We start from the raw sequence: 12,623 nt of genomic DNA on the forward strand, positions 1-12,623 counted from the left end.
ATGTGTAATTCAGTCACTGCACATAAATGTTTTGATTTTGAAAATACAATTAAAAAGTATTTCACTTCAATCAAGAAATCAAACAGAGTACGTATTAGAACTAAGCAAATGAGTAAAATTTTCTCACAGTGAAATATTCATAACTTCAATTAGGCCATCTAGCTCAAGGGACGTTTAAAATGTTTTAGATTAAAGTGACTATTTAGTATTTTGGCCAAAAATTGAGACATGAAAGAGGAGCCCAGAAAAGTAACTTAAATTTAAATTCTGATGTAATCCAAACTCAACAGTAATCCAAATATTTTATTCTTAGATTTGGGCATTTCACTTAAAAAGAATACCATTCATGAACCTTCTTACATGCACAATATTCTTAGGTTTACAATTTGAAAAGCAAAGTAAAAAATTGTTTCAGGTAAATATTTGTTAGACACTAGCAGCAGAGTTCAAAGACATGTTCCCTTTCAAGAAAAGATATTTCATTCTCAAAAAAAAGCCATAATTATAAAATTTTCACAAAATATTGGGTGAGACAAAATTTTTTGGTATATATTTGGAATTCTTCCAGTGAAATTTCCCATTGCCGTTTCTTTTACACCTCAAGGATGGTAGAGGACAGAAGTATTTCCACCAGACACCAATCTCAGGGAGGCATGTGGATGCAGATGCTAAATCAGAAAGCACTAGGAGTCCCAAATTCCTACTGGGAGCACAGAATGGGTCATGACAGAAAGTTTCCCTAAGACAGCCAAAATATCATATGCCTAATAATGCATTAAATTGCACATTTTATGTGCACCCATACTGGTCTTTCCCTGAGAGATTAATTTTACAAAAATGAAACATTTGTCTTCAATGGACATTGCAGGTCAGAAACAACTCAATCTTCGCGATCTTCATTCCTTGGATAAGCCATGAAAAAAAATTTACACACCTCAGCTTAAGCCCTTATTTTTTAATATTTTATAACATTTTACAAAGAGAGAAACTTTTTCTCCCACCTCAAAAACTACACTCAATTAACATATTAATTTGTACTGAAAAGGTTATGATGCCATGGTTTTTATTCATTGATACTGATGAGTAATTAATGAAGTGGAATGTTTTTTTTTCTCAATCAAGTGAGCAGACACACTTGTGGGCTATTAGCCATCCTTAAGTAATGGTAGAAGGAGAAACATTCTACTAGCCTTCTTTGAATTCCTTCCCCAGAGCATGGCATGGCACTGTGCAAAAGAGAAGAGCCTGTGACAGGTCATCCAAAAAAAAGTAGGACTGAAGGCAGAGGGCCCCTTCATCCCCACTGTGGTCACGTATGCCTTCCCCAGACTGTTATCATGAGCAAACCAAGTTTGTACCCACATTCCTTCCATCCCTACCCTCACCCTCCCTTGTACAAAGGTGGTCCCAGAAGTACCTGGCCTGACCTATAAATGGCGGTAGTTGTTTGAAAAATATCACTGTATTAGAAAGTATGCATTCTATAAAGCATATATTTCAAGTTTAAAGATGCTGCACTGGTTAGTATTTGCTTGGCAGCCATCAATAGTGGGCGTTTTCAGTGAATTTGTGAAGATGGAGAAAATTGGTCATCATTATGTGATACAATACTTTTATTTGAAAGGCCTCAGCCCAACCAATATAAAAGCAGAACTGGATTCTACTCTGGGTGAGTCTGCTGCTTTGTTTACAACAGTGAAGTATTGGGTAGCATAGTTTAACCAAGGCCATACGAGCTGTCAAGACAAGCAATGCATCGGTCGACCAAATGAGGTGATGACTCCAGAACCCCACGGTGAAGAAAATCCACAATGATACTGGATGATCATCGACTGAACGTGCACAAGCTAGCAGATATAGTAGGCATTTAAAAAGTGCACCACATCGCATATTAAAGGAAAATTTGGACATGAGAAGCTGTGTGCAAGATGGGTGCCACGTTTGCTAACATTTGAGCAAAACCGGTGTCCTGAAGACGTTTCAATTGAGTGTTCAGCAAAGTTTCACAGTGACAAAGCTGGATTTTTGCATAGTTTCATAGCGATGGATGAAACATGGGTCCATCACTGCACACCCGAGGCAAAAGAGCAATCAAAACAATGAATTCAAATGGGAGAACTGGGTCCAAAGAATGCGACAATCATTTCATCAGCAGGCAAGGTCATGGCATCCGTTTTTTGGAATGTGGGCGGGATAATTTTCATTAACTGTCTTGAAAAAGGAAAACCATCAATGGCGAGTATTATGCAAACTTATTGCAACATTTGAGCGAAGAAATCAAGCAAAAATGGCTGCATTTGGTTAAGAAGAAAGTGTTATTTCAACAAAACAATGCACCAACTCACAAATCCATTGTTGTAATGGCTGAAATTCATGAATTAACATTTGGATTGCTACCTCATACACCCTATTTGCCAGATTTAGTCCCCTTGGATTATTTCCTGTTTGCTAACTTGAAAAAATGGCTTGGAGGTCAAAGATTTTCTAATCGTGAAGAAGTGATGTCGGCAGTTCATAGCTATTTTGAGGAGCAAGATAGTTCTTATTATAAAAAGGCTATGGAACTTATTGAACATTGCTGGGAAAAAGCATAAAGCTGAGAGGAGATAATATTGAAAAATAAATAAATTTTTTTCCACAATTTTTGTGTTTCGTTTTTTGAGTTGGGTACTTCTGGGATCACCCTTGTACTGGCTATATAACCTGTGGATGCCTCAAACGTAAATATTGCACATCATTACACTACCAGGAAGAGAAATACAATGCAATAAATTTGCGATCAATAAAACTTGTAGAAACTATAAGGCCATCATTTTAAACTCGGATAACCATAATTTTCACAAAGTCACACTTGATTCTATCTAGTTTTTCAAAAATTCATAATAAATCTGGGTTTATAAAACTACAAATGACAGAAGCATAAGAATATTTCCTGCCAACATCATATTAATCAGCTGTAATATCATTGTATCAAATTACATACCAATTCAGTAAAAATTTAGCTCATAAAAACTTTTCGGAATAAAACCAAAATTTGAAAGTTGCTGAGGAGATAAAAACACTCACACAGTTTACAATTATGCAGCTGAATTGATAGGTAAGTATAAAAATATGGGAAAGTAAAACTACATACACAAGTTACCGACACTGTAACTCATTCACACACATTCACACTAAAAAAATAAGTAACCATATGTACATAATCCTTAACATAACTGATCCTAAACAGCACTTCATCACACACTTACAAATTTTAATTATTTACATTCAGCTCAGTTGGAAGCCTTGATGGCATATCACATACAATATCCGAGTGAGAGTTGAAATATCACACATCATGCTGTACCAGCAATGTCCACCTTATTTTTGCGACTCTTCCCTCTTGCTCCTAGCTCCTGTTGGATCTCTTCCAAAGACTTTCCTTTGGTCTCAATCACAACAAAGAATACAAATAAGACTCCAATCGCGGAGATGACGGCAAACACCCAAAATGCTGTATGCTTCCCCCATGCATCAGTTATGTCCTTAAAGAATTTGGTCACCACAAAAGCCAGAAGCCAATTGGTGATACTGGATATTGGGCCCGCCACTGCTTTAACCTCAGCAGAGAATAACTCCCCGATCATGAACCATGGCACAGGCCCATAGCCAAGTGAAAACACAATTATGAAGATGCACAAGCTGGTCAGAGGGAGCCAGCCCAAATTTGAGACATCATTACCTATTGACTGAAGATAAAAGAAAACTCCCAATGCCACACAACAAACAGCCATCAGGGAGTCAGATAGTATGAGAAGAAACCTACGACCAAAGCGATCGACAATTAAAGTAGATATGAAAGTTGCTACAAGTTGAACAACACCCACAATGATTGTTGATACAGATGAATCCTTTACATTGGCAGCTTGGAAAATTGTATCAGTATAGAATATCACAGCATTTATTCCTGACAACTGTTGAAAAATCATCAACCCAAGGGAGATGACCAAAGCATTTATAGTAGCTCTGGCAGTAAGGGCAGAGATTATGTTAACATTTCTCTTTGACTCAGCTGCATTCTCTGCTGAAACTTGCATTTCTGCGAGCTCAGCCTCAAAGTCATATTCCTTTCCTCGCAGCCATCGCAGTGACCTTTAAATGCAAACAAGTAGAACAATGTTATTGATTTTACAAATGTGTAAGACAATAAAAATTTAACCTGTTCTGCTAGAATCACACTCTCAATATATTGTGTACATAAATGAAAAATAAAACGAGTATTGTATGAGAGACTACCCATGGTATGAGTAGAGCCATGCTCAAAAGTTTATAACCACAATCACATTACAGAAGTAAAAGAAGTATGCATAGATGTGGCAGTATGAAAGGACTTAATATATTAAATGCAGGTTTCTTGTAGTAAACTACATTCAGGCCATTTTTGACTGTGCATACTCATACAATGACAGATAATGTTATGAAGCATGGATACAAGGTGCTAAGAGCCAAAGGAGTTATCAATTTTTTAATCATAACCATTTCCCAAGAGATTTCCTGAGCAGTGACTTGATTAACTAAAATTTAAAACAGTGAAAAAATGAGGACCCTATCATCAACATTGATTCAATTGTAAATTTTCCCATGATATCAAACTTAATGAACCATTGACAAAATCCTGGCATTTGCTGATACAAATATGGCTGCTGGACTTGATCCACTATTATTTCGGTGCAAATAATAACATTATTATTACTATTATTATTGATATTCTACCATTTAATGTCAATTTTAGATGGGCACATTATACAAAGGTATGTCAAAACATTTCTTAACCTTTCCTAACAAAACACAACCTGACATTTCACACTACAATAAATTCTTCTTCAATTATGCATACACTCCTCCTCCCTTCATTTTGTCCAACATTCCTATCCTATTCCTACTCCTTGCTTGTCTAATCTACTCCACTCTATCACAGAAAATTATATGCATCCCTAAGAAAATTGCTGAAACTATGTAATTGGGGAAAACATATGTAACTGAAGTTGGAGAGTTCCACGATTTGGCAGGCAAAATTTCACAGGGGATCCGTTGAATTTGACATAATTAATAAGAAAATTCCTAAATGAAAGTGCACTATCTAAGTATTTAATGGCTTTGCTACATCCTCACACTGCATCGAACATCCACTTTACTCTTAAATATGTCAGCTACAATGCAAGAAAAACTACAGCCACAAAATACTCCAAACAGAGAAATTCTAAAATTTTTCCCAGCACCACAGAGCACAGTGAAAACCTGAATACCCAAAATGAAACATAAGTGCAATTTCAGCATTCATCTGCTGGTCTATTTTGCTGCCTCCTAGGGTGTCTTTGTTACTCTGCAAAATTCAATTCTCAGTGCATCTGGTGCCTGAAAACTTCTTGCCAACTTATTCTCATCTTTTTTGTAAGGTTAAATTCGGTCTCCAGCCAAAAACGCAAAGAGTACAGGCATTTAATAAACCTTTACACTTTGTGCGGTTGGCCAGAGGCCCTTCCAAAAAAGCAATCATGTGTGGGATGAAATACATCCATGTATTGGTGAGTGCTTCAATCTCTTTGATGAATGACTGTAGGGTACTTCCTCCTCAGAATGAAGACAGCATTTACTGCATCCAAATTATATTTCATAGCTTTTAGGAACTGTGATTATATATGTTTTAAATCATAACTATACTGTTTTTTATTTTTAATCCGGCATTTCCTAATAAGGGTATCAAAACTGGATCAAACCAAAATTTTCTGGGTCTGATTAAAGCATGACTGTGCAAATGGACTGCATGGATTATTACAAATGGAAATATACTGTTTTGAGTAGATTTTGGATGGTCATAGACAGTTAAATAGTGCAATGATACTTTTTTTGCCATTCCTCTAAAAAAAACAACCTGATATCTGACAATTCAATAAACCCTTCTTCATTCCTACAAACTTCTTCCTTTCATTTCATCCAACAAACCTATCCTTCACATACCCCTCCTTTGCTTTCCCAAAGATCTCCCCTCTATTAAAGTCTTTAACATCCTAATCACAATCAAAATGCTCGGCATCTATCTATCTTTCCTGCATCCTTTGGATTTCTACCAACAATCCCCTCTTCATCATCCCCAGCAGTTCCTCATTTGTTTTCCTTTCTGTCCATTTTTCTATCCTTCTCCACACCCACATCTCAAAAGCTTTCAATTTTTGCCATCATGTTGGTTTAATGACCAAGTTTCTGAGCCATACAAGACTACACTACACTACAAAGTTTTCACAAGAGTTTTCTTACCCTTCCGAATTAACATACCAGTCACATATGTGTGGTGAAGCATCCAGTACAACTAAACCATAACAGAGGCTCATATACCCCAGAAGGGATTCATTAAAAATAGTGTGAATGAGACCTCATGAGATGGGACATGGAGTAGACTACGACACACAACAACAAATATACAGATCTACAAATACATAAAAAAAGACAGGTACACCAATTTCATTCAGGTGTTCCAGTAGATTCAAGATACTACCTTGATCAAATATTTCCCGGAATTTATTCAGAAAATTAAAAATACAAGTTTATTCATCTAAATCTATATTGTCCCCTTCAAAGTAATCCCCATCGACTGCAACACACTTATGCCAGCGCTTGATCCAATCCTCGAAACATTTTTTATATTCGGTTTTCGGTATGTCCATCAGTGCTTCCTGCGATTTTTCCATTACTTCCTCTCGGCTGCTAAAACGCGTTCCCCGTAATGGTTTTTTAACTCGATTGAACAGAAAGAAGTCACAGGGAGCCAAATCAGGTGAATTCGGTGGCTGTTGGATGGTATTTGTTGCATTTTTCGTCAAAAAATTACGAATAATGATAGCACTGTGCGACGGTGCGTTATCATGGTGCAAAATCCACGAGTTTTCTGCCCACATTTCTGGTCTCTTTCGGCGAATTGCTTCACGCAAACGTCTCATAACGCCCAAATAATACTCTTTGTTTACTGTCTGGCCTTCTGGCAAAAATTCATGATGCACTACACCGTTGTAATCCATGAAAACCGTCAGCATTGCCTTCTTTTTTGACTGAAAACGACGTGGTTTTTTTGGCCTCGGCTCATTTGGTGAACGCCATTCACTTGCCTGATGTCTGGATTGCGTGTCGTACTCATAAACCCACGTCTCGTCTCCAGTAATGATCCTTTTGATGAATGTGGGATCGGATTCAGCCTCGCAAATCATGTCTTTTGCGACGTCAACACGGTCTCTTTTTTGCATGAAATTGAGGTCTTTTGGCACCAACTTTGCTGCTACACGACGGAAACCCAAATCATTAACCACAATGTCTTGGGCGGATCCATAGGCAATGTTCAAGTCCTCCGCTATTTCTCTGATGGTTAATTTGCGGTTATTGACCAACATTTCTTTTACTTTATCAATTTTTTCACCGACTTTCGATGTCGATGGTCTGCCACTGCGTTCATCATCTTCGATTGACTCACGACCACTTCTGAACCGCTCGTGCCACTGGTAAACGACCGTTTTTTTTAGAGAATCGTTGCCGAAACACTTTTCCAACATTTCCAACGTCCGTGCGCCACTAAATCCGTTTTTTACGCAAAATTTAATACAAGTTCGTTGTTGCAAATTTAAATCCATTTCTGCAATTGTAAAAAATCGCCAACACACACAGAGATAGATGTACTCTTGGCTACGTAACCTTTGCAAATGTCAAGTTATGACACTAAGATTTAAAGGGAATATCAACAACAGATGTACCAATTTAACAAAAAAAACAGAACTCAAATCGGAACGATGGGAGCGCCACACGGTGGTTATTCCGGGAACTTTTTGATCAAGGTAGTATAAATGTATTTTTGTCTACATAAGCTCATTAATTTATATGATAAACCAATAAGTTCCCCCTCACAAGTTTGTAATGTAATGCATTTGCCATAATAGATTACATCAAATGATGAAATAATCAGAACTTACTTTTTGGCTTCTTCAACTTTTCCTTTACTCAGGTAGTAGGCTGGACTCTCAGGGATGACAAGTATACCAGCAGCAAAGACAATGGGAATGATGCCACATACGATGGAGAACCAAAACACTGTGAGGTATGACCCAACAACGTAAGCAAATAGGATCCCGGCACAGATCATCAGCTGGAAATAGGTGCCCAGAGATCCACGTATTTCCTTCTGAGCAGTTTCACCTATGTAGACTGGTGCCACAACAGCAAAAGCCCCACCACTCATTCCGCAAAAGAAACGGCCAGCATAGAGCATATCCACATTAATGGCCCAAACAATGAGAACCCACCCCATGACAAAGGGGACAGCAAGAAGGATCATGGTGAGTTTCCGACCAATTTGATCCATGCAATAACCAATGGGGAGGGCTATTGCAGCTGCACCAAGGGTCATCAAGGAACCGACCCATGAAGATTGAGCTGATGTAACCTCGAAGCCAGCCTCACCTTTCTCAAGTTTTGGGATTGCAGGTGATGACCAAGCGAGAGCTGTTCCCAGAGCAAATGCTCCCAGGGTTGCTAGAATAAAAAATTAAAAGAAACTTCTCAATAACCTAGATATTGGAGACATTGGTACACTTCCTAAAGTGTGTCACGTTTGAACATTAATAATCATAAAAAGAAAAAACAGCTTGTTGAAAATTCCAGGCTAAAAGTAAATTTTAACCACCGCACCATCCCAATTCCATCCAGTCTAGTATTACTTAAGTATTTAAACTCAGAAATATGCCCTATCTTTATAGAAAACAATACAAAAAATGAGTACACTTAGGGGAATGATATGCCTATTCCCATTTAAATTTAACAGCATACATTGTAACACTTAATATTCATTTTATCATTTACCAGTCCTTTATTTAGATTAGGGCAGGAATTCTCTATCAGGGCCTAAAATATGGCCAAATACCCATTTATATAGTTTTAGGATGAGCCCCTAATAGAACTACACTGAAAGCTAGTCTAGCAGTCCAAAAACCACTCTGCCACTCTAAAAAGTTTTATATGGTATAATAAAATACAAGCACTTGAGGTCCTTCAAGAAATTGGCTCTTAATGATCGTAATATTTCATTTTAGCAATTAAATTCGTAAATGTGAACTTAATTAGTTGACGGATACTATGGGTAATGCCGGACAGTCTCAGCTTGAAAATTATATAGTCAAATTATTACTGCTATATTCAGATTCTTGGCAGCTGAATACCATTGTTCAGAATTTCACGATTGTGTAGTGCAAAAGAGCATTGATTTGAGAAGATTTATGGCAGGCTATATAAAGTGAACTATCAGAGGTATAAATTAAATAATTTGGTACTGGTAAATATTACATAGATTACTTTGTTTCAATTAAATCTAATACTGAATTGGAAAACAACTAGGAAAATAGGTTTATATAAGATAAAATGTGCTTTCACAAAAAATATGATGATGATGTTGGATGAGCTGAATACTCAAATGAAAATGATTAAGGAACATAAATGTGTATATGCTTTTAAATATTTCTCTAAAGTAAGCTGAATGTAGTGTAACTTAGTAATGGAAAATTACATTATAAAAAAGTTCAAAACATTGAAGATGGATTAAAGTAACCGTAAACAAGAAAGGTATGTACAACTGCGATATTTCAAAATATTACAGCACTTTTGGTAATTACTGAAGTGATACCCAAATATTAATAATGTAATGCCAAATCATCTGCATGATTAAAGACCAATAGTGAGATTTATAAAAAATTAAAGAAGCATCTCCTTCAAATGTAAGGCTCGATAACTACAAAACGTTTCTGTATTTAATCTAAATAATCATAGCATATTTGACTATAATGTGAAAAATATGTTATATTTTCTACATTAATAATTTCAAGAAAAATAAATGTTACTGATGCATTTATGTCAACACTAAATGATGTTAACTCTTCAAAGGGTTCTTCCTAAAATAAGTTAGACGCTCTGGCTCACTTGGCTTGATCTTGTAGTCTTGATATATTCATAATATCGCCAAAAGTAACCATAAATTTAGTGATATGAAATGAAGAAAAAGGCAATAAAATTGCATACTGCTGGTAACCTTTAGCTGAAAATGTGATATCACATTGTTTCATATACAAAAATTATAAAATGGTCATAAAAGTTTCTTAAATTTAAGTCAGTCAGCTAATTTGCCAATAACTATGAATAACTGAATAACTATGAATATGAAATAATCTTTTAACAAGGAGCCATCATACCGGCCCTTCAACCAAGAAAGTGCATCGGACTCTATTTTACCTCTTATCATTCCTACCATTCACAACTCTGAGCAATATCATCAACGATTACAGCCAATGATTCAATGTAGTTTTCGAACATAGCCGGAAAATGGTTGAACAATATCATAGCCCTTAACAAAACATTGCTTTGAAGCATCAAATAACACCAATACATTTCGTCTTAATTTTTTATTCCTAGGCTTTAAATATGTTCTCCATCCATTCCAACCACCTAACATGCCACCTCTCTTCCTCAATCTTCCTCAATTAATCAGCACTCTCCATTTTAACATAGTCTCTAACATCCAACCATTCAACATACTACACCCTCTAGTCTCTTTCTTTATCAATCTTTGAACTACCCTCACCAATACCTTTCTTCCACTCAATCTAATACTTCATCACAGGTCCTCTCTTTTTGGCCTGTTTTCCATCTATATCCAACTATGAATCTCAAATGTATCCAATTTAAACTTAAATACCAAACAAGATAACGTCCATTTCAGTCTTTTCAATAATAACTTCTTTAAATTAAAAAAATATCTATTTCATTTAAAAATTCACACCTCTTTGTCCGTGAATCCAATGCTGTCCTGATTCTAATCTAAATCTATAACCTACCATACCCATTATTATCCCAATAGACCATGCCATCCAAAGGGATGTTCTACTAATTCTGATTTATGCCTCTTACTGCGATGCTTATATTTCGTATGCTTATATTTTCTTTGGAGAACCTCCCTTCAATCGTTCCCTTTCCTTTTAAATATCCATCCAATGCCTCTGAAAAAGTTTCAGCAATGAATACAAAATAATGGCAGCACTTCCTTAGCTGAGTGGCAGATTAACGTTTATTACATGCTAATCTAAGGAAAGTCATCAGTTCTCAGCATACATCTCAGCCCTTCTTGCACCTGTTCTATTACTTGCTTAGTAAATGCATTAAGGATAACAGGTGATAATAGCAATACCTCACTCATCTGCAAGTCACTACCATAAGGTATTCTACACAAACTAGTCTAATTTGTGTAGGTGGAGTCATGCAGTGGCTTATCAAAAATTTTAAGCCATTTCTACTCCTTTACTCTACAATAGTTCATTAACTCTGACCAATTCACCCAAAAGAATGCCTTCTTGAAATCCTAAAAGCATTTTAAGAGAAAAATACATTCAATAATAAATTTATATTTCATTTTATAATTACTCCAATGTGATTCCCTTGGCTTCCCAAACTGGCCTCGGTTCTTTTTGATTCTTCCGTTGATGATTCTTCTCACTAAGTATATTAATATACAAATAAGCAACACTCCATGCAGTTAGAACATTGCACATCTCTATGATTTTGCCCTTAATCTAGAGCCTATATAATGAAAGATAATTCTTGAATGAATTTAAAACTCCAATAGCCGTAAAAAGTTTACCTTTCTAAACAAAGTACAAATGAAATTAGTTGGCTAATGCCATGAGTCAAGAAGGGGTAAAAAGAAAAAAGGAAGGGATAAGAAAGGTGAATACGAATATGCATATTTCGGCCACAAAGTAGCCCTCTTCAGCGTACTGAAGGGTAATCGTCACGACAACAAAAGTCGAAGTGAGAAAGGGTAAGGGCAATCCGAAGAATATATAATGTAACATGTGGGGGGAGGGGGGTTGGTGAAAAAATGTTTACGGCTATTGGAGTGTTACATTCATTCAATACTACTAGCCGTAAGAGCTCAATTCTATCAATAAAAGATAATTCTGTTAGAAGATATAAAACTTAGCTTTCTTACACAAAAATAGAATTCACTATGGGTAACATAAAATAATGTTTAACACCATATAATAATATAGTCCAGTAAAGTGAGAGGAATAATTGGTGCAAAACATTAATTTCTTTTGTGGCTTAAAAATAAAGAACTAGGTTTCATTGCCATTAATCTCATTGCTCTCATAATACGTTACAGTGGAAGAAATTAGTGAATTGGAAGCTTAGGTATCGCCGTATTCCTGTGTATTGCATATATTTTTATCTGAGGAACATCTAATAACATGATCTTTACCCTAGAAGTTGACATTTGACTGGCACAACAAAATTATCTGCTAAATATAGAAAATCCGCAATACGTTAATGTTTCACCTTAAGCTTAAAGTAGTATCGTATATGGTTTTACCAGTTAAAGCAGCAGCATACTGTGGGAGTTTTCTTGCTGTATTTGAGGTAGCTGACACCAAAGTCTGCTGGCTGACTCCTATAGTGGTCTCGCTCATGTCGCTTAGCAGTGGGACGATGGCGTCCTCGTCGGAAAACTATAAGTAAAGATTTAAAACAATGCCATCAACATCACATAATTTACAGTAATATAA

The 12,623-nt window shown here is 36.2% G+C and overlaps 1 protein-coding gene across 3 annotated transcripts in view; it reads right to left on the reverse strand.

Annotated features, from left to right (window-relative positions):
• Nucleotides 1–290: 290 nt before the first annotated feature.
• nebu (solute carrier family 2 member nebulosa) overlaps nucleotides 291–12,623 on the reverse strand; it is a 36,088-nt gene continuing 23,755 nt past the window's right edge. For all 3 annotated transcript variants that reach the window (XM_071589041.1, XM_071589042.1, XM_071589040.1), the window contains exons 2-4: nucleotides 12,431–12,566; nucleotides 7,992–8,550; nucleotides 291–4,131 (exon numbers count right to left, since the gene is read on the reverse strand). In XM_071589041.1, coding sequence (XP_071445142.1) covers nucleotides 3,336–4,131; nucleotides 7,992–8,550; nucleotides 12,431–12,527 — 1,452 coding nt within the window. In that variant the 5' untranslated portion in view covers nucleotides 12,528–12,566 and the 3' untranslated portion in view covers nucleotides 291–3,335. The remainder of the gene's footprint in view (nucleotides 4,132–7,991; nucleotides 8,551–12,430; nucleotides 12,567–12,623) is intronic.

The sequence above is a fragment of the Hetaerina americana genome, unplaced genomic scaffold, assembly GCF_022747635.1.
Source record: "Hetaerina americana unplaced genomic scaffold, ioHetAmer1.1.p SCAF_32, whole genome shotgun sequence".
Taxonomy (NCBI): Eukaryota; Metazoa; Arthropoda; class Insecta; order Odonata; family Calopterygidae; genus Hetaerina; species Hetaerina americana.